Genomic DNA, 21,540 nt, shown 5'->3' with positions numbered 1-21,540 from the left:
TGCGGTGTAGGGTTCTTGAATTGGCTCTGTGGTTCTTATTTCCAGATTAAAAATGTTTCAGTTTGTGTATGTGTGTCAGGCACAGAAATGGGCCCTTGGGTTTTCAAAGACTTTAACGTTTGTAGGGTAAATTTTTAGGATTATCGTATTAAATGTAACTGTGTTGTCTTTTATGCCAAATATTTAAAAGGAACCCCATGTATTAAAGTCCCCCTGTAGTGAAAATCAAGATTTTTATGTTGTTTATTTGTCTATGTGGTGTTTTTAATATACTTTTAGATAAGCCATGTGCCAGTCCACTAATTAACACCATTGCTGTGTATTTTCTTCTTAAAACTGTAGTTTCCCAAAGGCTGTCCCAGAAATGCGGTTTGAAAGAGCCCTTTTTTTTGCTACGTCATAAACTTAAGTAACCAATCATGTCAAAGGATAGATTCCAATTTGCATGCAAAATTTACCAATAGGATAATCAGCACAAAACCAAATATTAAATAGTACCTTTAATAGAGCATATACAGCACTAAATAGAGCACAACTGCTAACTTTAAAAAATAACCCGCGGCAACAGTGTAAAAGTAGCCCGGAGTCAGACGCACCTCTCCCTCACTGCCGTCTGCACTTTACTCGCAAATGCTCGCGCGAACTGGAATCACAAACTAGGCTGCATTCGAGCCTTCAAGGCCTTTTGAGGACACAGCATCGTCAAGTAAGTAACTTTAAAAAATGTTACAGTATCCACTGTAGTTGTCCGCTAGTAAAAACATTGTTTTAGTTTTATCAGTCGTTATCCGTGTTTCACCATTATATCGCGTTTAGTACAGTTTCAGTTAGTTGATCGGGGGCTCTGGCTGGTGGGACTGTGTGGGGGCTAATTTGCATATTCATAGATCTGCATAGTAAATGAGGCAAGGGGGTAGAGTTACATTCAAGCTGTTTTAAGGCATGAGAAAATTATTTTCACAAGAAAAGGCTTTTAAATATGTTTGACTATAGGGGGACTTTAAGAATTGTGCGCCTTAATATAACATAAATGATGTCTTTTACTAAAATATGTAGAAGAAAAACCATTATTTAAAAAATCCACATAGTTTTATACATGTTTTGAACTATGGAGGCAACATTATTTTAATGACATGAAAAGTTTGCACTCAGTGAGCTACTGGTGCTACCTTTTACCATTTTTACCGCAACACAATTTGAAAAAAAAAAAAATAATAATATGATGACCACAGCTAGTGAAAAAAGCTTAAAGGTGGCAATGGGTTAACAGTAGGCTTAAACCAAATGGTGTACCATTGAGATTTTCTTTGTTTTGTTTTGTTTTTTGTTTTCATTTTTTTTTTTTCTTTTCCCATAAGGAGTCTAAAGGCCCCAGATATCGAGTGAAATCTGTGCTGAGAAACTCCTTCAATAGCTGTGGTCTACTAAAAGCCTCAAAGGCATAAAGACCAAAGTGGAGAAAATGAAAACGTGGTCTTTAGGATGTTTTATTCGTCCACAGGCATCTTGCCATTCTTTTCTCCTTTTCTTATCTCTAGGAAAGCAGTAAAGACTTACATCGCTTCTCTTGTTGCCCTTCGAACTGAAAATTACAACCAAAAGCCGCACAATGTGGCATCGTATCAGTATTTTGTTTTCCGAGATGTGTATTCAGGGTTGTGTTGTGGTAAAAATAGCAGCAGGTAGCGCCAGTCATTCACAGAGTGCAACCATTTTACATCATCAAAATAATGGCAACGCCCCCATAGTTCAAAATATGTATAAAACTTTTATGGGTTACCTACTACATATTTCAGTAAGAGACATCATTTACATTTATATAAAGTCATAGAGGTCTTAATACCTGGGGTTCCCTTTAAATATAAATTTAACTTAAATTATTTGAATGAATCAGAATACTACAGGGATCATTCTACAGAAATGTTCTTTTTCTAACATTTAAACTTGGACCACATTATTAGATTACCTTTTGACATTATGAATGCATATAAATGACTGCTCAATGATTTTTTTGTTTTGTTTTTGTGCAATTATTTAAAGACTACCTTTTTTGTCACCAGTTACCTTCTTTGGCAAATAAGTTTTTATGAAATATTATTTCTCTGTTTTTGTTGTTGTTGTTGTTTTTTGGTTTTCCAGCACATGTCAGAGTTACAGAAAAATAATGAAAATGCAAGAAATAAGGAGATAGTTTTATTTAATGTGATAGAAAAAAAGACCTGGTGACACCAGTGACAATTTTCATGAAAATGCATTTTACAAAATGGCTGCTGCAAGGTATCAAACCAGATGTTGTCAGGCATATTATACTCACTAAATTAACTAGCTTAATTCATTTATATTCTATTTTATTTTATTTTTTTCAATTCCCTAACAATAAAGTAGGTCACACCAGTGAAAAAGCTTCATGAAATAAATGAGAACATTTCTGAAAACTAAAAAGAGACAGTGGACTAAACATGGGCATTTTTCATAGATCTTTAGGAAATATGAAGAAGGAAGTCAAGTAATGTCATTAGTGTTATTTTTTTTTTTTTTTATTTCAAAATAACTTATTTTTATTAAACAGTAACACCAGTGACACAACTCCAGGGGACCACTACTGTTATTATATATTTTAAAATGTTTATTGAGCATTTATGCTATTTACATCATATATTTGATAATTATAAATATTAAATAGTAGAAAAACCTATTTTGACCTCAAAATAAAGCACTGTCCTTCTGTACATGGCTGTGTAAGTGGTTTTGTGGTGCTTGGAATTCTATATAATTAATTTAAAAACTACTATTGCCACACTAATGCCTCAAGAATGTGTAGTTGTTCAAAAAGCATATTGTTGAACCTAGAACCCAGAAACTGTAACCCTAAAGTGTTTTTTCCATAGAATGACCCATATACTGTTACCAATAAAATTGTATCAATGTCAATACTTTTTTTTTCGCATTCGCAAACTTTTATGTTAACTGGGAAATAATTACATAAAAAATGAGTAACGGAGGTCTTTGATTTAACATGAGCAGATTTACATATAATGTGACGCTTTTGCATTTCACTTTAAATGTTACCGTTGCTATATTTAGCTTAATTGTGCAGGGCTTAATTGGCAACTTAAATTTGTGGGGTCATTTTGTTGTCCAAAACCCTTGGTAATTCCCAAGCCTGGTGTGTGTGTATGTTGTTGTATCTTTGGCTTGGAGTGGAATGTTACAGCAGAGTGTGATGATTCTTTACCCATCACCCCTCTCATCCTGCCATGGTAACTAGAAGAGTGCTGAGGCTATGGGGACAAATTCAGAATGTAGTGTCCTTGTGCTAAACTGATAGGTCAGGTCTGAATTTACCGGCGGTCAGTGTTCTCAGCTTAGGAGCTATAAATCAGCACATAGAACAGAAAGATTGGCTTTTTTGGAATGTCTTGGTTTCAAATATAAGGAAACTGCAGTGAAATCTTCATGAAACTGGAGCTCAAACTACAATAATATTTTCGTAATACAATATTTTTTGAATGACGTTGTAAATTTTTGGTAAAATAATGATGGTTTCCAGACAAGTTTCAGAACACTTAGACAACACCTGTCTGCCATTCGTTGTGCAAATGGATAGTCCTGCCCTATACTCACACCATTGGTTGAACCAATGTTGATGTGTCAGGTAAGAATGCATTTTCCGTACTAACTAAATTTTCTCCTTTTTGGAGAAATTAACTACTCCTGAAACCATAATAACATAATAATATCACAAATCTGTTGTGCAAACCCATTTTAGTTTATATGTATATATATATATAAAACCATGGTTTTGGTTTGGTTTTTGGCAATGCTGGATGTGACTATACAACACACAAGCCGACAATGCTTTTAGGAAACGCACCCCTAGTCAATATAGCAGTGTTTTCAAAGTGTCAGAGTGTCTTTTCGATGAAATCAATATACCCGGAAAAAAAAAAAAATAAAAATATATATATATATATATATATCAGAGGTTGTGCTCGACTTTACCATTGTCTGTCATTTTGACGGATCTGTCATTTTAATTTTCGTATTTTTTAATTAGAATAAAACATTTAATTGCTTTTATTTTTGTTCACATTTTCATTTTCAATTATGAACCTACAGGACAACAGCGCAGTGTTTAAAAACAACAAAATATGCTAGGGATACATTCTCATTTTAATGAACTAAAATCTATTCTCAAATCACAATAAATCTTTTGGTCTGTGCTGATGAATAAACAGGGCATAAGTGCGTCTTCCTTCCAAAAAAATAGCAGTAGGCTAGGCTTTGTGTTACTTTGTATTTTGAAATAAAACAAAGTCTCAGATTTCAAATTCAGTCCATTTCATTAGGAAATTCAAGCAATAAATACCGTTTTGATGCTCTTTAATGTGGCGTGATAGATCGTTGTAGCTTGGTACTGGCCTGTGCGTAATCAAACACATAGGAAAACATTCGTGACAGTTTCGTTTTTATTTTGGATCCAGCGCTCTGCTACTACATTGGAGCGCACTCGCCCCCAAGTAGACATGGGTGGGAATTACAGCTACAATTTTAAATAGATCACCCTCTGTTAATCCGTCAAAATGACGGACGGCCTTCAGATTTTGCCATCACTGATAAAAAAACAATTCCATCAATGACTGAGAATTTTTGGTTAATGCGACCTCTGTTTATATATATATATATATATATAAAATGGTGTAGGATTTATTTTGAAACATTCTTCACAGAAATTGCTAAGACATTTTGCAAAAACAACAACAAAAAGTAACACACTGAATTAAACATGAGTTTCTGAAGTAGAAAGACTGAAACCATATTTTCTTGTAAAGCATATTCCAGTAATTTTAGTTTATTTACAACTTCGAAAAATCTTTTAATGGGTTTAGTTACAGTTGTTCTCATGGTTTTGCATGGATTTCCATAATCTTACATACTGTAGTTGTCACCCTCTGCTGCATGTGCTGCTGAGATTTGACACCTGAGCAGAGCTGCTGTGCTTTAGAGGAGTCTCAGGTTACGTGAAGAGAGTAAAGGACCTGTAAATTATTCATAACTTGAATCTTAAGGGTGTCTGATTTGGAGCGAGCAGAGTACATCCTCATCCTTGTTTCTCGCTCTCTCTCTCTGTTATCTCTCTCCTTCTGTGGTCCCTATTACTCTCTCCTCAGGCAAAGAGGATATACGATGAAGTTGAACTAAAAGTGTTGAAGGACTTTTAAATGTAGCTCAAAGTGTAGAGAGTAAATTTAAGTTTTTTTGACACTGGCAGTGTTTGTGTACAGCATGTGTCTGTGTGAGTGTGTATGATGTTTTTTTTTATCCTGATAAGGTTCAGGCCAGGCTGTACTGTGTCACAATATTCAGTTCAAACCAGTGAAAACACAAGCCTCTATATACGTTTCTGCAACACCGTAATTATATACCTTACTGCATGTTTTGCAACAGTTTCAAAGTGAAATGTTCAGAGAGTGGTGCTAAAACACATATTCAATATGTGACTGTGGCACATGTTTATTGCATTGGTACAGGCACGTATTGCTGCATTTATATTACGCTGCTTAAGGTACCTATTGCGACTGTTCAGAGTTCAAATATCCAGGTAGTGTCGCCAAAGGTTAATGCTCTATCATGTGGGAAATGTCCCCGACACCAAAACCAACCCTAAACCTATCCGTTGGTGTTAACAAATGCAAAAGTAATATAAAAAATGCAGTTGTTGATGCAGCCATGCTATTTTAAAGATGTGTACTTCCAGAACAAAAATGTACAGATAATATACTCACCCCACTGTCATCCAAGATATTCAGGCCTTTCTTTCTTCAGTCAAGGAGAAATTAAGTTTTTTGAGGAAAAACATTTCAGGAATTATCTCCATATAGTGGACTTCAGTGGTGCCTGTGAGTTTAAATGTCCCAAATACAGTTCAAATGCAGCTTCAAAGGGCTCTAAATCTAATTGATCTTATCTCAGTAGGTCGAAAAACTCCAATCTCATTTCCTTCCCCAACTTCAAAATCATCCTACATCGTTGCAGAAGTACTGACCCAATGTTTACAAAGTGAAAATGCAAAGAAGGTCAAACAGCCTTTACAAAAAAAGGTAAAACAGCGATGTAGGACAATTTTGAAGCTGGAGAAAATGAGATGGGATTTTTTTCGACCTACCCTAACTGTATTGACCCGGATTACACAAAGTACACATGTGCATCACAGAGCTAGACAAGATGAGTATTTGAGATTAAAAAGAACAAAAAACATAATTTCTTCTTGACTGAAGAAAGAAAGGCATGAACATTTTGGATGACAAGGGGGTGAGTACATTATCTGTAAACTTTTGTTCTGGAAGTGAACTTTTCCTTTAACTTACTAATGCGGATTTGAGCTGTTTTGTCGAACTGTAGTTTCACAGGTTCGTACCGGAGCACTTCATCACTTAATGTATGTTTTCAAATTGCCCGGGATGTTAAAATTGTTCTGAAAATCATAATATTCTGCAAGTAATTGTGTAAAAATTAGGCTTTATTAATCAAAACTCTGTACCTGTAAATCATACATTGTGAAAAGGAATAAAAGCTGGGTGAGTTTTACTGCCTCTAGTGTTCATTTTAAGTGGAAACTGCAGTGATTCGTACATATAGGGACGTTTTTCGGACGTCATCAGATGTTAAGTTAAGTTTACTTTTACATGTTGTTTGAACATTAATGTCTGTTGGCAGTGTATGTACAAATCTACCCTATAATGGTAAACATCCATGCAGCGGTTTTTAATTAATCTGTAAAAATAATATCCCCTTTTTCAAATCGAGCCGTTCTCAGATGCCTGTCGTTGTGGCGTCACACCGACAGAGGCCACTCCCACGATAGTTGATTGACATGAGCTCTTACCTCAGATCAGCTGTAACAGTCCAGTAACTTTCCTTGTTTCGATGCCGAAGCAGGGATGTAAGTTAGACAAGAATATCTCCGATTGAGCGATTGAGGTGTTGTGTTGCTGGATGTAATAACGAACATAGTGGTCGTCATTTACTCCCGACATCTGAGCCGCTGAAGATGCAGTGGATTACGTTTGTTTGTGAATGGAATGCGCCTCCCGATCTACATATATCCATTTATGTTCACGCGAATCATTCGTGATCCAGCTTCACTTACAGCAGAAGTGTGTATAAGAGTTTTTTTTATTAATCTTTGCGATCGCCTTTCCTTATAACGTGGTAGTTAGGAAGTTTAGCGGCTAAACACGGCTAAATGCGGCTAAAGTAAACAAGCTTGTCATTCCACAGAGAGAAGAGAGGGGCGGGGTGAGCAGAGCTCATTTGCATTTAAAGGAACAACCCCTTAGAATGAGAGAATTTTTGCTGAGCTCATTTTGACAACGTAAAAAGGGTGTTGTTTTACAAAACCATTAAGAAATTTTAATCAAAGTCTATTAGAGACTTTTCATTAAGATCCTAAAGAATCATATCAACTTGTGGAAAATGGGCATCCGATGACCCCTTTAAGTTTTGCAGAAATGTGTATAGGGGTATGTATTTCCAATTAACCATATGTGGTTCAAACACTGCTTATACTATATACTTTTTCATATTCTTAACACTCTGATTGGTTCAGGATGGATAGATGATGCTGTATTTTCAGCGATGAGGCTAAACATGTCATCTAAAAAAATTAATGTGCAGTAGAAATCATAAACAAAATGTATAGTGATTGAGCAAATCTATAAAATAAGAAATGCTACACTGTACAGTACATACTATAATTTAAAAAACTCCACAGATCATTTTCATGCTTTTTTAAGTCTTATTTCAAAGTAATAAATTAGCTATGTCTGAGTGTGAGCTGTTAACATACTTTTGCAATTATGTCTTTCTATTAACACCATTATATTGTTTATTCCGGCTGATTTGTGAACGTTTTTTCACTAATCACACATATCACATATTTTATGTTTGTTTTGTTTTAATACTGAAGATACTTGAAAAATTATTCTGTTTACCTGAATATATGCTGAAGAGGTCATGTGTGTTTTCCTCAACATTTCATTATGTAGATTTGGATTGGTATCCCAAACAACTTGAGTGGTTTTGGTGTTTGCCAACTCATCTGCCTCTGACCATCCAACCGTCTCTATTGATCCTGTTGTCTAGATGATAAATAGCCTGAAAATATCCTATAATATTTGCAAGCAAAATTATGTAAGAACATACAGTAAAGAAAATGCCCACAGGGTGTCAAACTTTTAAAAGGAATAATTTCGATGGCCAAAAAATGAGCACAGATTAGTCAGGCACATGTTATCTATCTCTGCAAATCATACAAAGGGAATTATGTAATGTGTTTTTTCTGAAGGCCAAGCTTGGCTCACTCACTCTATCGCTCATTTTTTCTGATTTGCCATCTCTCACTTTAGAACAATGCCTCTTTCATTATTTTCTTTCCATGGATTGCCAGCACAGATTTTCAGCAGTGTCTAAACAATCATCTTTTATGGTGCTGACAGAAACTGAAGCCAAATGCTTACACCAGCAAATTTAGCACAGTGTTAAAAAAAAATTAGCTAGAATTAATTACTTGTTTGGTTTTCCATTTAACATGGAATCTTTAACTTTGTTAAAGCCCATTTCTATGGAGAAAAACATTTTGCAGTCAGTTCTAGTAAAGTTTGTACTAATGTGAGAAAGTGCTGGAAATTGAAATGATTCCTGCTTTTATTGGAAAAGCCCCTGACAGGTGCTAGCTGCCCGTTCACAAACCTGATCATTATTCAGGACTTATAGAGGACATGTGAGAGAGTGAGATTGCAGTATGACATCGACTCATGCTCCGCGATTAGACATCAAAGAGCAAACCGTGTGCAGAGATGGAGCTGGAGTGAAAGTGAAGGGTCTTCAGAAATGGAAAAGATTTGAGCCCCTCTGACCTCATAAACGCATTAATTAAATAGACCGGGTGTGTGAAAAGTTCTGCGGTTCATAAATGCCTGCCATGACTCTGTTCGTATTTCAGAACTTTCATTAGAGCGACTGCATTCAAGTGTGGTCTTGCTAATGGAGCGCTGATAATAAAATCTCAGCTTGCAACTGTTGTTATAGGCATCCAATCCATCACAATCCAGTCCTGTTCCAAGGAAAGGTGGATTCAGAATGACAGGGAAACACAAACAGTCAATATAAGACATGATCTCGTGTGCAAAGGTATGTAGTAATAAAAGTCACAAAATAAAGAGTTCTGGCTGAGTCAGATAGGGCAGAATTTGGCATTATGGGATATCAAAAACTGCACACTTGTTTATTTACATTGTAATAAAGTTTTAATCATCATTTTGTTAGCTACATCCCTATGTCCATATTTTGATCTTTCAGAATTAATTCTTCACAATTAGTAATTAAAGTGATAGAAAAGCAGAACAACACTTTTGGATGTCTATTTAAGATGAAATATAATAAATAACCTATTAGTAAATAATTTATTAATAAATAAATTTCTGTCAAATCAGTTGCATCTAAAATAAAATTTAAATTAAATTTAATGTTTAACAAATTAAATATTAAAATTATTTATATATATATATATATATATATATATATATAATAATAATAGGCTAATGAGATCGATCTATCTATCTATCATCCGTCTGTCTCTGTCTGTCTGTCTGTCCATCTACCTATTTAATTGCGTCCAAAATAATTTTTTTTTTTTTTTAATTTAATAGAAATGTTAATGAAATATGTGTGTATATATATATATATATATATATATATATATATACACAGTATATATATATATATATATATAATAATAATAATAATAATAATAGGCTAATGAGATCTATCTATCTATCTAGCTATCTATCATCCGTCTGTCTGTCTCCGTCTGTCTGTCCATCTGTCCGTCCATCTACCTATTTAATTGTGTCCAAAAATAACAAAAAAAAATTTTTTAATTTAATAGAAATGTAATGAAATATGTGTGTGTATATATACACACAGTATATATATATATATATATATATATATATATATATATATATACACACACACATATACATAAACATTTATTTTGGACCTGATTAATCCCCATTACTTGATTTGACAGCACTTTTTACATAATCTTATTAATTTTTATTTTTTTTATTTTTCGTAGTTTTTCATGATTAATTGTGGAACAACACCTTTTTGGATGTCTCTTTAAGATTAAATAAAATAAATATATAATAATAATAGGCTAATGGGATCTATCTATCTATGTATGTATCTATCTATCGTCAGTCTGTCTGTCCGTCCGTCTATTTACCTGTCTAATTGCATCCAAAATAAAATAATTTTATATTTGAAATTTAATAGAAATGTAATGAAATATCTATATCTATACATACATATATATATATATATATATGTAAAAATTACATTAAATTATGTGTGTGTGTGTGTGTGTGTGTGTGTATGTATGTGTGTGTGTGTATATACATATATATATATATATATATATATATATATATATATATATGTATGTATATATAATTTGTTCGAAATGCATATTTCTTAAATATACATGTTTGTGTGTATTTATATACATTTAAATGCATAATGTTTCTCACGTTGATAACAGGTTGATTCATATATTGTTTTCCCAACTGGGCTAAATGATAGTCCAGCTGCGTACCTCACACAGAGAAAATACGGTAAACGCCCTCGGATATTTGGGAAGGGGTGTCATGTTTTTGATCGAGAAGCTTCTATTTATAATGGATTGCTGCAATAGCTCGAGTGTGCGCGCTGTCAGGCACTGAGGCGGGAATCATATGACCTGCGTTCATTCCTGTAGTATCGCAGTGACACGCTGTGTGAAGCGCATTTCTCCGTCGCTCGCCAGAGGAGCTCAGCAGTAACATGTACCAGACCGCCGTGCTCCTCCACTGAAACACTGTCGGATATATATTTTGTGACAAACAGCGGTCCCATTCTCTTATTTACAGAATAGGCGTGATTAAAAGAGACGATGCCTGAAGAAAAAGGTAATGTTACGCTTCTGTCTGGTTATTTAATTATTTCAGGTGGCGGATCTAAAGCGTTGTCAATGGGAACCTGTATCATCTACATGGTGTTTTTTATTTTAGTAATGTCGAAGCATGATACATATTGCAGTGTTGTGATATTCAGCTTGTTTATCGTGAATAAATGTTGAGATTTAAAATAGATTTTTATGATGCATAGCAAATATACAATCATACAATGTGTGTGCATACAGTAGGCTATACATAGTAAAAAATGCAAGTGGTATTTTTGTTAAATTGAGGCTTTGCAAACCATTATCATGAGGCCTGTCTATTAAAATAACACAATAACAACAGCCCACCTAGAGAATATGCATGATTTTGGCAGAAGGACACGCTGTTGCACTCCAGGAGCTCAGATGCAATCTGGCCCCTTTGGACAGCGGGCTAGAGATGTTTTTGCTTGTGTGTGTGATTGAAGACAGTGAAAACATGGGATGTGGGACAGATACTGACATGCTGACATACAGTTATTTTTTTGAATGACATTGATTATTATTAGAGGTTTGCATGTCTAGTACTGCGAGACTAAAAAAGAAAGGTTTTATAGTGATTGTCATGTTTAGACACTAAATGACTGAACCAGAAAGCAGACAAATTAATGTGTTCAGTGTACATTAAGGTTGTTAGCAGGCAAAAACTGAAAATTTAATGTGCATCGGTGTTAAGTTGACGATGGTTGATGTAGATAGCATTACATCAGATGGATCCTCTGTAGTGAATGGGTGCCATCAGACAGCTGATAAAAATAATCCACAAGTAATCCACATGGCCCCAGTCCATTGATTGCATGGAGCGAAATGTTTGTGTAATAAACAAATCAGTAAGGTGTTTTTAACATTAAACTGTTGACTCCTTTATCCAAAAAGTTTGCTTTGTGCACTGGAAAAGTCACCTTGTCTGAATCAGGAGAGAAATATGCATAGATCAAACACTGTTAACAAGTGAAAACAGTTCTGAAGTAATAGTGTAACATTTTTATCAGCTGTTTGGAGTCTCTGTTATCAGCTGTTTAAAATCTCATTCTTAAAGCAGAATACTAGAAATTCATAATCAGGTAGTTAATCAGTAATCAGACAGTATTGGCACAAAGCACACACTTTCACAAGGGCAAATGCATTCAAGTCATGATATAACTGTTGGAAGAGTCTCAGCAGCTGCAGAAATACCTCAGTGCTGATCTTGGTGACAGCAAACAAACTCACTTTCAGTGCACCGCCTCTTCTCTAATGCAGGATAACAGATATGAAAGATTGATAAATTAAATATGAAAGGTAGTTGTCTTTGCAAGTTTGGTTCTTGCTCTGTAAAATGTAATGGTGCATCAGAGGTGTTTTGGGTAGAAGTTGGTAGATCAATGAACATAAGTGCAGAAATATAATGTGTGGCATTGAGACTTGCATGTTTATCTTGCGTTTTCACTTCCACGATGAGTGAGACTTAGATTAAGTGCTTGAAATCCATTACTGTGGTTGCTTTTGTCGTCCTCCCATGCAGAACACTGCTGAAATGGAGTTAACTCTGGTTGCCTCAAAATGGGCACTCTATGCTCACGAGCATGTAATTTGCTTTAAAATCCTTTAATCACCCTGCCATGTCCGAGGATCATCCTCGCACACAGCTGCAAGCCTTGTGGAAAAATTTGTGCTTTAAGTTTCTCATAGATGTAAGCATCTCTTGGAGTATTTGCTGCGAGTTTACCAGCAAAATCTTTTAATTTTGTAGGATTTTTCTGCACTGGTGTGTAGTGAACTCTACTTGTTTTTACTCAGTTTTCAGAAAATTGTTGTACGTTTATCTCTAGAACTAAAAGAAAGGGATTCTAGACAGATTCACATAGATGTATTGTACTACATGTTTGTGGATTTTCATGTTATGCATTCTCAAATTAAAACTGCCTTTCTTACATTTGATGTTTTAGTCTAGTATATTTAATAGGGATGCACAATATGCGTCAATATCAGTATTGTGTCTATGCTGTATATTTAATTATGCATGAACATCCATTCATACTGCACATTATAATATTATGATGCCTAAATTTGCTTGTATAATTTAAATTAGTTCATTTTTGGAGTCTTTTATTTACAAAAATAGTGTCATTTACCGAGTACTATAGCACATTTATATCTGTTTTTTTTAGGTATCTGCTATAAAGTTAAAATAATCAGATTGATTCCTATATTGATCCCTCAACCCTAATTTATCTAATTAGGGGCCAAGCACCGAAGGTGCGAAGGCACCTATTGTATCCGTTGGCGTTCCTATTATTATTATTATTCTTCCGTTTCTTCCGCTCTTGAGTCTATGGCAGCCCATAGAACCGCTTGCGGGAAATTTGGCACACTGATAGAGGACCGTCCCATCATTGACCATTGCAAATTTGGAGTCTCTAACTCAAACTCTCTAGCGCCACCACCTGTCCAAAATTTCAATAATTTTATGCTAATAACTTTTGAACCATAAGCCACAGAATCAAAATTCTTTTTTCCTCTTAATCCTTGGCTCATGCAGAGTCGAATGAAGTCCAAAATTCAAAAATCGTATGGTTTAGTTTTTTTTCTAGAAATTTTTGTTCGTAAAACATACTTTTTCGAACTCGTCCTAGACGGTTTGTCTGATTTTCACCAAAATTGGCTCAGATCATCTTCAGACCATGCTGGCAAAAAGTTATGGAATTCAAGTTGATTGGTCAAACCGTTTTCGAATGATGTGCGAACGATTTCTACAAAAAGCATGCAAAAATGGTTGTGAGGCTATATCTCCGCAACGGTTTGGCATATTGACACCAAACTTGGTGTGTGTTATAACAAGCATGACCTGAAACTAAGTGCAGTGTTTCAGCACAGTGCCACCTAGTGGTCAGGAGATATGAAAAATGGGTAGTTTTGCTTATAACTTCTGAATAGTTTGGCCAAAAATCATGAAACTGGTCTCTTTAAATTCGGTGCATCATGCCGAGTTGAACCATATCCAATTTTCCCATGTCAGCCAATTTAGGTGTCGGTCATATTGAATTTTGTCCAAAAATGCTATATTTTACAAACGCATTGACGTATTGTTACAAAACTCGGTATGTGTCTTTGGCACCATGCCCTGACAGTACTCAAAAAGTTTGGGGGCAGCGCCTCCTTGTGGTCAAAAGTTACAAAGAAATTTACAAAAATGCTAATAACTTCTGCTTACATTAGCCTATTGTAATGAAACTGATGTCAATAGATTCCTTGGGTCAAGCCGAAAACATTGATATGCATTATGCCGAAATTGGCCAAACTTCCTGTCCACCTTTTTGATTAATGTAGAAAACCTACTTTTTCGAACTCCTCCTAGACCGTTAGTCCGATCTTCACCAAATTTGACTCAGATCATCTCCAGACCATGCTGGCAAAAAGTTATAAATTTCGTGTCAATACACGAAACCGTTTTCGTTTAGCGCATCAACGAATATGCTGGAAAGATGCCAAACTACATCTGAGGCTGTATCTCTGCAAAGCCTTGACATATTGACATCAAATTTTATATGTGCTATTGTCACCACACCCTGACCACGCCACATCAATTCGGTAACAGCGCCACCTGCTGGTCAGAAGTAATACACCATTCATTAAACATTAATAATGAAATATTCAAAAATGCTAATAACTTGTGATTGCATTAGCCTAATGTAATAAAACTGGTCTCAAAATATTCCTTGGGACATGCCGACAACATACATACCAATTATACCATACTTGGTCGAACTTCCTTTCCGCCATTTTGATTAATGTACAAAACCTACTTGTTCGTACTCCTCCTAGACCGTTGATCAGATTTTCACCAAAGGTGAGTCAGATCATCTTTGGACTGTCCTGACTCAAAGTTATGCATTTCGTGCTGATAGAGTAAACCATTTTCGTACAGCGCCACTACAGATTTTAGGCTTGATGCCAAAATGATTCTGAGGCTGTATATCTGTAAAGCTTTGACATAATGACTCCAAAATTTGTGTGTATTATTGTCACCTCACACAGAACACATCACATCAATTTGAAAACAGCACCACCTATTGGTCAAAAGTGATAAACCATTAAATTATATTATTGGTTGTATTTATGATTTTTCATCCATTTCAACTGATATCATCCTAAAATGACTTTAGTTACTGATTGTTACAGTCGGTCTGTTGCTCCTTGCCATGCTTTGCTCCTCATTCTGTCTCTGTTGTGCTTGGCCCCGCAATTGCTGCTTGCAGCTATATTTAATTATTATTACCATTATAAATGCTTGTTGGTGTTAGTGAATGCTTGAATTATTACGATTATTTTTTATGGATGGATGTGAATAAAATATATACACTGCTGTTCAAAAGTTTGGGATCAGTAAGATTTTTAATTTTGTTTCTTTTTTACAAAAGTTTCTGTTCGTCAAGGCATTTATTTGATCAAAAATCCATAAAAAATGTAATATTGTGAAATATTATTTTAATGTACAATAACTGTTTTCTATGTGAATATATTTAAAAAATGTAATTTATTCCTGTGAATTTTCAGCATGATTACTCCAGTGTTCAATGTCACATGATTCTTCAGAAATCATTCTAATATGCTGATTTAACAATGTTGAAAACAGTTGTGCTGCTTAATATTTTGTTGGAACCTGTGATACCTTTTTTAGTATTCTTTAATAAATACAAAAGGTAAAAATTACAGCATTTATTTAAAATAGAAATATTAAATAACAATATAAACTATCATTTTAAAGTTTGTTTTGTCAGTAAATTGTTATTCTTTTTTTTTTTCACCAAGGATTCGTTAAATTGATTTAAAAAAAGTGATAGCAAAGACACATATTGTTAGAAAAGATTTCTATTCTGAATAAATACTGTTCTTTTTAATCCTGGAAAAAGAATCACAGGTTCCAAAAAAAAAACTGTTTCCAACATTGATTTATAAAAGTAATAAATCAGCATATTAGAATGATTTCTGAAGGATCATGTGACAATGAAGACTGGAGTAATGGCTGATAAAAATGTATCTTTTCATCACCGGAATAAATTATATTTTAAAATATATTAAAATAGAAAACCATTATTTTAAACTTTAATAATATTTCACAATATTACAGTTTTTCCTGTATTTTAATCAAGTAAATGCAGTATAAGAGAATTCTTTAAAAAACATTACAAATCTTACCGATCCCAAACTTTTGAACTCCAATGTACATGCTTGTTGCATTCATTGACTCAACTATATTTAATCTCAGTTTCCATATTTATCTGTCTTGCTCTCTGGATACTGTTTATTGGCTGTTTCACCTTGCACAGCTGATTTTTGAGTGACATTTAATACAGAAGAATAATCAAAATGTGACTATGACCGTTAGATCATTTTGAGGTCAGGACGTGACTTAACGTTTCATGAACCTGTACACTTCAGTGGAAGTGACTGAAGAGAGGGTAAATCTAGGAGATGAAAATGTAAACCTCCCCTTTTTGCTTATAGGCAACATCAAACAGCTTCGACGTGCACAGTGTGATATTTGAGGAATGGGGCTCTTATATAACTCATAACTATAGAAGTATGCAGCAATATTGAATTATGCTGCAGCGCAAGAGCAATAAGATGAACGTTCTAGCATTCATAGGCTTTCCATTATTCAGTCTTACCCCAAAACCCACAATTGCATTTGGAAAATAAGACAAACGACAAGTGATTTTTGACTAGATTTGTGTCAGAGGCATCCTGCGGTGGAATTCTGAGCTTTTCAAATACACAGACATGTCAGCCATGCGCGTGGACCTCAAGGAGAATGTAGCAGGGCATGATGGAATCCCCACGGGTTGACTAGATGCTCTATTTATGGAGACCTGCTTTAAAGATGGATGACTCTGTGAACGAGCAGTCGGTGAAAAGTAAGGTGTGTGTTTTAGCGACATGTGGAATACACTCCTCCCTTACGTGACCTTTAGTTGGTCGTGCTTACGTGCTTTAGAGGTTTTGATGATATATGTGGACATCTGAAGCATGCAGATGAGTGTATGAACAGAGCGGGTGCGGCAGTGATAGGAATCTTACTACTGCAGCACGGCTTCATACCTTCATTACTTTAACCGCAGATCTTTGGCTCAGGTTGAAAGGAACCACAGATTTGGGTAAACTGTGGATTGCTTTTGTACTGTACTTCATGAGAACTTGATGATGATCCGCCCTGACTTATTGAGTTCTTATCAGAGGAGATATGGTTAGGCCTGTAGGAGTCAATCATTGTTTTCTCTCTTGTTATGATGTGGTTTGCTAGTGAATGGGTGTTTTGTGCTGGCACCGCAATCCTCTTTATACACCATATAGTATATGGGCTTTTTACAGTTGACAGACATTGAAAGTTGTAGTAGAAGTTCACCTTTTCTTAAACTCTGCACAGAAGGTATTTGCAAACCATCTCAGTGTTTATTTTGTAAATAAAATGAAATTCAGTTAATTGGATTAAAAAAAATAGGGTCATTCCATGTCAACTCAACCGACTCACAGGTCCCCAACTCAAATTTTTGATTTTGCAAATGTTTTTTTCTGAAGAAAGATAGACATGTATACTGATAAAAGCCATAATATTAAATGTCACTGATGAATATTTACTGAGCAATCCATGATTTTGTAGAGGGAGGTCAAAATGACAATTTTCACTTGAAATTCAGAGCAAAATCAAAATGAGTTTAGAAAGATGGCAGCATCATAATGTTATTTTTAGAACAAATTTTACTTTTTAATGTGACATATTCTAGAGAAAAGCATGTAGAATAAGACTTTCAACCACTGGGAGTTGGTTGGATCATGGAAAAAGTGGGCGCTACATACCGGAACAAAGCCAGGACAAATGTGAGTTTGCTAAAACAATGCCTAAAAACGATTTGGCTCTTGGATAACATTATCCAATATCCTGCATTGGTAACTTGGACTGTATTTCTACACTCTTAAAAGTGAAGGTGCTCTAAAAGGTTCTTCACAGCGATGCCATAGAATAACCATTTTTGTGGTAAAACAAAGAACCATTCAGTCAAAGGTTCTTTAAAGAACCATCTTTTTCTTGCCTTTTTATAATCTCAAGAACCTTCTTTCGCCACAAAGAACCTTTTGCAAAACAGAAAGGTTCTTCAGATGTTAAAGGTTCTTTATGGAACCATTTAGACAATAAAAGGTTCTTCTATGGCATCATGAAGCACTTTTATTTTTAAGAGTGTATTTGGCAAGGCAAGGCAAGTTTATTTATATAGAACATTTCATACACAAAGGTAATTCAGATTTAAATGTAGCTAATGTTTTAGGACATTTGATCTCTTCTGGAAGCTGATTCCAACTGCGGTCAGCATAAAAGCTAAAAGGGGATTCCCCTTGTTTTGTGTGAACCCTTGGTATTTCTAACTGACTCGATCCTAATGATCTGAGTGGTCTGTTAGGTTTATATTCAGTGAGCATATCTACAATGTATTTAGGTCCTAGGCCATTGAGTGATTTATAAATGAGTAATACTACTTTAAAATCAATTCTAAATATAACTGGAAGCCGGGGACCTGAGGACTGGTGTGATATGCTCAGATTTTCTGGTTCTATTCACAATCCTGGCAGCAGCGTTCTGGATGAGCTGCAGGTGTCTAATGGTCTTCTTATTAGTCAAATCTGTTGACTTTAGCAATCTTTGTTACATTATGTGCCAATGGTGACAATTCAAAAATGGCGAAACAGCACTTTTCAAGTTTTTACTCCAAAAGTTGCATGTCTGTAACTCAAGAAAAAAGAAAGATATTTTAATGTCCTTTTAGATGTTGGGTCTTAACAAACTTTCCTTTTGGCATCTTCATTTTTAAGGCCCTACATAGTTCGGTTCCAGAGATATTGGAATTTCAATATGGCTCCAGGGGTAAATCGTTAAATTGTACCTATAACTCAAGAAATATTAAATGTATTGCGATATGATTTTAGATTAGTTCTTATTGAACTTTTCTTTTAGAATCTTAATTTCAAGGCCCTACAGTCCCAGAGATATATTGGGATCTCAATGTTATCTCAATTTCCAGATTGTTGAATATTACCCATTTGCAGTATTTGAACAGTACTTGTATTTAAAGGATGAGTTCACTCCTAAATTAAAAGTTCCTGATAATTTACTCACAACCCTTGTCATCCAAGATATTCATGTTTTTCTTTCTTCAGTCGACGAGAAATGAAGGGTTTTGAAGAAAACATTCCAGGATTTTTCTCCATATAGTGGACTTCAGTGGTAGCCAACGGGTTGAAGGTCCAAATTGCAGTTTCAATGCAGCTTCAAAGAGCTCTACACGGTCCCAGCCGAGGAATAAGGGTCTTATCTAGTGAAACGAATGGCCATTTTCTAAAAAAAAAAAAAATGTATATACTTTTTAACCACAAATGCTCATCTTGCACTAGCTCTGCGGTGTGTGTCTATGGCTTGGACGTTGGAAAGGTCACGCATGGTTAGTTCTTTGTCTTTGTACTCCAGTTCAAAAAGGTAGGGTAGGGTGAAAAACTCCATTTTATTATCTCCTCCAACTTGAAAATCATTCAGTATTGTTGTTTTACCTTTTTTTTGTAAAGGGCATTTGACTTTCTTTGCACATTCGCTTTGTAAACACTGGGTCTGTACTTCCATTCGTCATGCATGACTTTTCAGCATTTGTGGATAAAAACTATATATATGTTTATTTCTTTTTTAGTAAATTACTAATTGTTTCACTGGATAAGACCCTTATTTCTCGGCTGGGATTGTGTAGAGGTCTTCGAAGCTGCATTGAAACTACAATTTGGACCTTCAACACATTGGCTCACTATATGGAGAAAAACCATGGAATGTTTCCCTCAACAACCTTAATTTTTTTCGACTGAAGAAAGAAAGACATGAACATCTTGGATGACATAGGGGGTCTTCATTTTTAGTAGCTGAAACATATCTGGCATTTGTTGACCCCCCTATGAGGGGCTTTATGGGACTTAAAGCTTGTTTTTCTTTATTGGAAGCATACTGTAGAGCTTTATAAAAATACTTCAAACCTCAAAAGATTAATTCAGGTATAAAGCATTAGCAAACACAGTCGGCATGCTAAAAGTGAGCTGTCAATAGTTTTTCATTGCATTTTTATTGTACATATCCACTCTACTTGATCTATGTAAGCAGGAAATGGCTTGTGCTTTAAAGGGGACTTTAAACATTTCAAGCATGCTGCTTCTGGGGTTCAGCAGCACAGGGGTCTCTCTTAGGATCTATAAAAACAAGATGAAGTGTAGGTGCACAGAGCGGATTTGTGATCAGATTTGTGTCAAGTATAAATGAGATGTTGTGCCAATTGGTGGATTAAGGGTGCAGGTAAAAGGGATTGACGCATTAGCCTGCTGGTTTCTGTTTTCTCTCATCAGCCAGTCTGAATGACAAATACTAATTCTTAAACTAACATTTCTGGTTCAGGGAATTTCATATGATTTAGAGAATTTCGAGGAATATCTCATGAAATTGTAGCAACTTGCTCCTCATTCTAACTTTTGTTTTCGCTGATGTTACCCATGCAGGATATTGGATAATGTTAACCAAGAGCCAGATCATTTTTAGCCATTGTTTTAGCAAACTCACATTTGTTCTGGATTTGTTCCAGTATGTAGCGCCCACTTTCCATGATCCAACCAACTCCCAGTGGTTGAAGGTCTTATTCTACATGTTTTTCTCTAGAATATGTCACACTAAAAAGTAAAATTTGTTCTAAATAGAACTTCACATTGACTTTACAGAAGCATCTCATACTGTGTGACCACAATTAAGACTTGGCAGATGGGTTGTGTTTTCCTGTGACATGACAAATGCAGTCAAACACACACACAAACATACATTCAGTGATTGGTGTAATTTCCTTCCAAAGCACTTTTATCTAATTACATTCAAAGGCTCAGTAAGTCTGTGTGAACAAGAACAAAAAACACATTTTTCTGTAGCCATTTAGACTTTACAAAGTGAACACCTGTTGTGAAAATCCCACTACAGAATAGAACGGGATGTTCAACAGAACCAGTTTTGCTACACGCCCTGTTAAGAGGTTCAAGGTCTTTTTCTAGCCGTTTCTTGGACTGTGTTATATAGTGTTTGTTTGAGTTTACACACCTTTGTAATGGAGTAGGTGTGAGTATTGGGTGCGAGACAGGCGCAAATGACAGCTTAAAAATTTACAAAGGAGAGAAGAGCCCTGACGCGTCAGCCCTGTCTACTGCAAACTCATCTTTACTGTTCCTGTGATAATCCGTGAACAATGGTGTGAGAGGGTATGAGGTCATGTAATATTTTAGGATGGGTCCCCGCACATGATCTGCAGGGGGGAGAAAAAATAGAATTAATTCCCATGGCTTATTAATGTGTTCTCTTGTTTTAGTTGAATTGTGGCAACAGTGTTTCTTTCTTATTTTTTTGTTTATTTTATTATATTTTGTTATTAGTAAACTGTCAAAAAATTCACAACAAT

The 21,540-nt window shown here is 35.1% G+C and overlaps 1 protein-coding gene across 1 annotated transcript in view; it reads left to right on the top strand.

The window, feature by feature from the left end:
- The first annotated feature begins 10,746 nt into the window (after positions 1-10,746).
- The window catches only part of ablim2 (actin binding LIM protein family, member 2), a 67,045-nt gene continuing 56,251 nt past the window's right edge, over positions 10,747-21,540 (top strand). The window contains exon 1 of the mRNA XM_051125141.1: positions 10,747-11,012. Coding sequence (XP_050981098.1) covers positions 10,997-11,012 — 16 coding nt within the window. The 5' untranslated portion in view covers positions 10,747-10,996. The remainder of the gene's footprint in view (positions 11,013-21,540) is intronic.

The sequence above is a fragment of the Labeo rohita genome, chromosome 12 (assembly GCF_022985175.1).
Source record: "Labeo rohita strain BAU-BD-2019 chromosome 12, IGBB_LRoh.1.0, whole genome shotgun sequence".
Taxonomy (NCBI): domain Eukaryota; kingdom Metazoa; phylum Chordata; class Actinopteri; order Cypriniformes; family Cyprinidae; genus Labeo; species Labeo rohita.
Note: the sequence above shows the minus strand (reverse complement) of the source record. Positions and strands in the feature narration are given on the sequence as shown.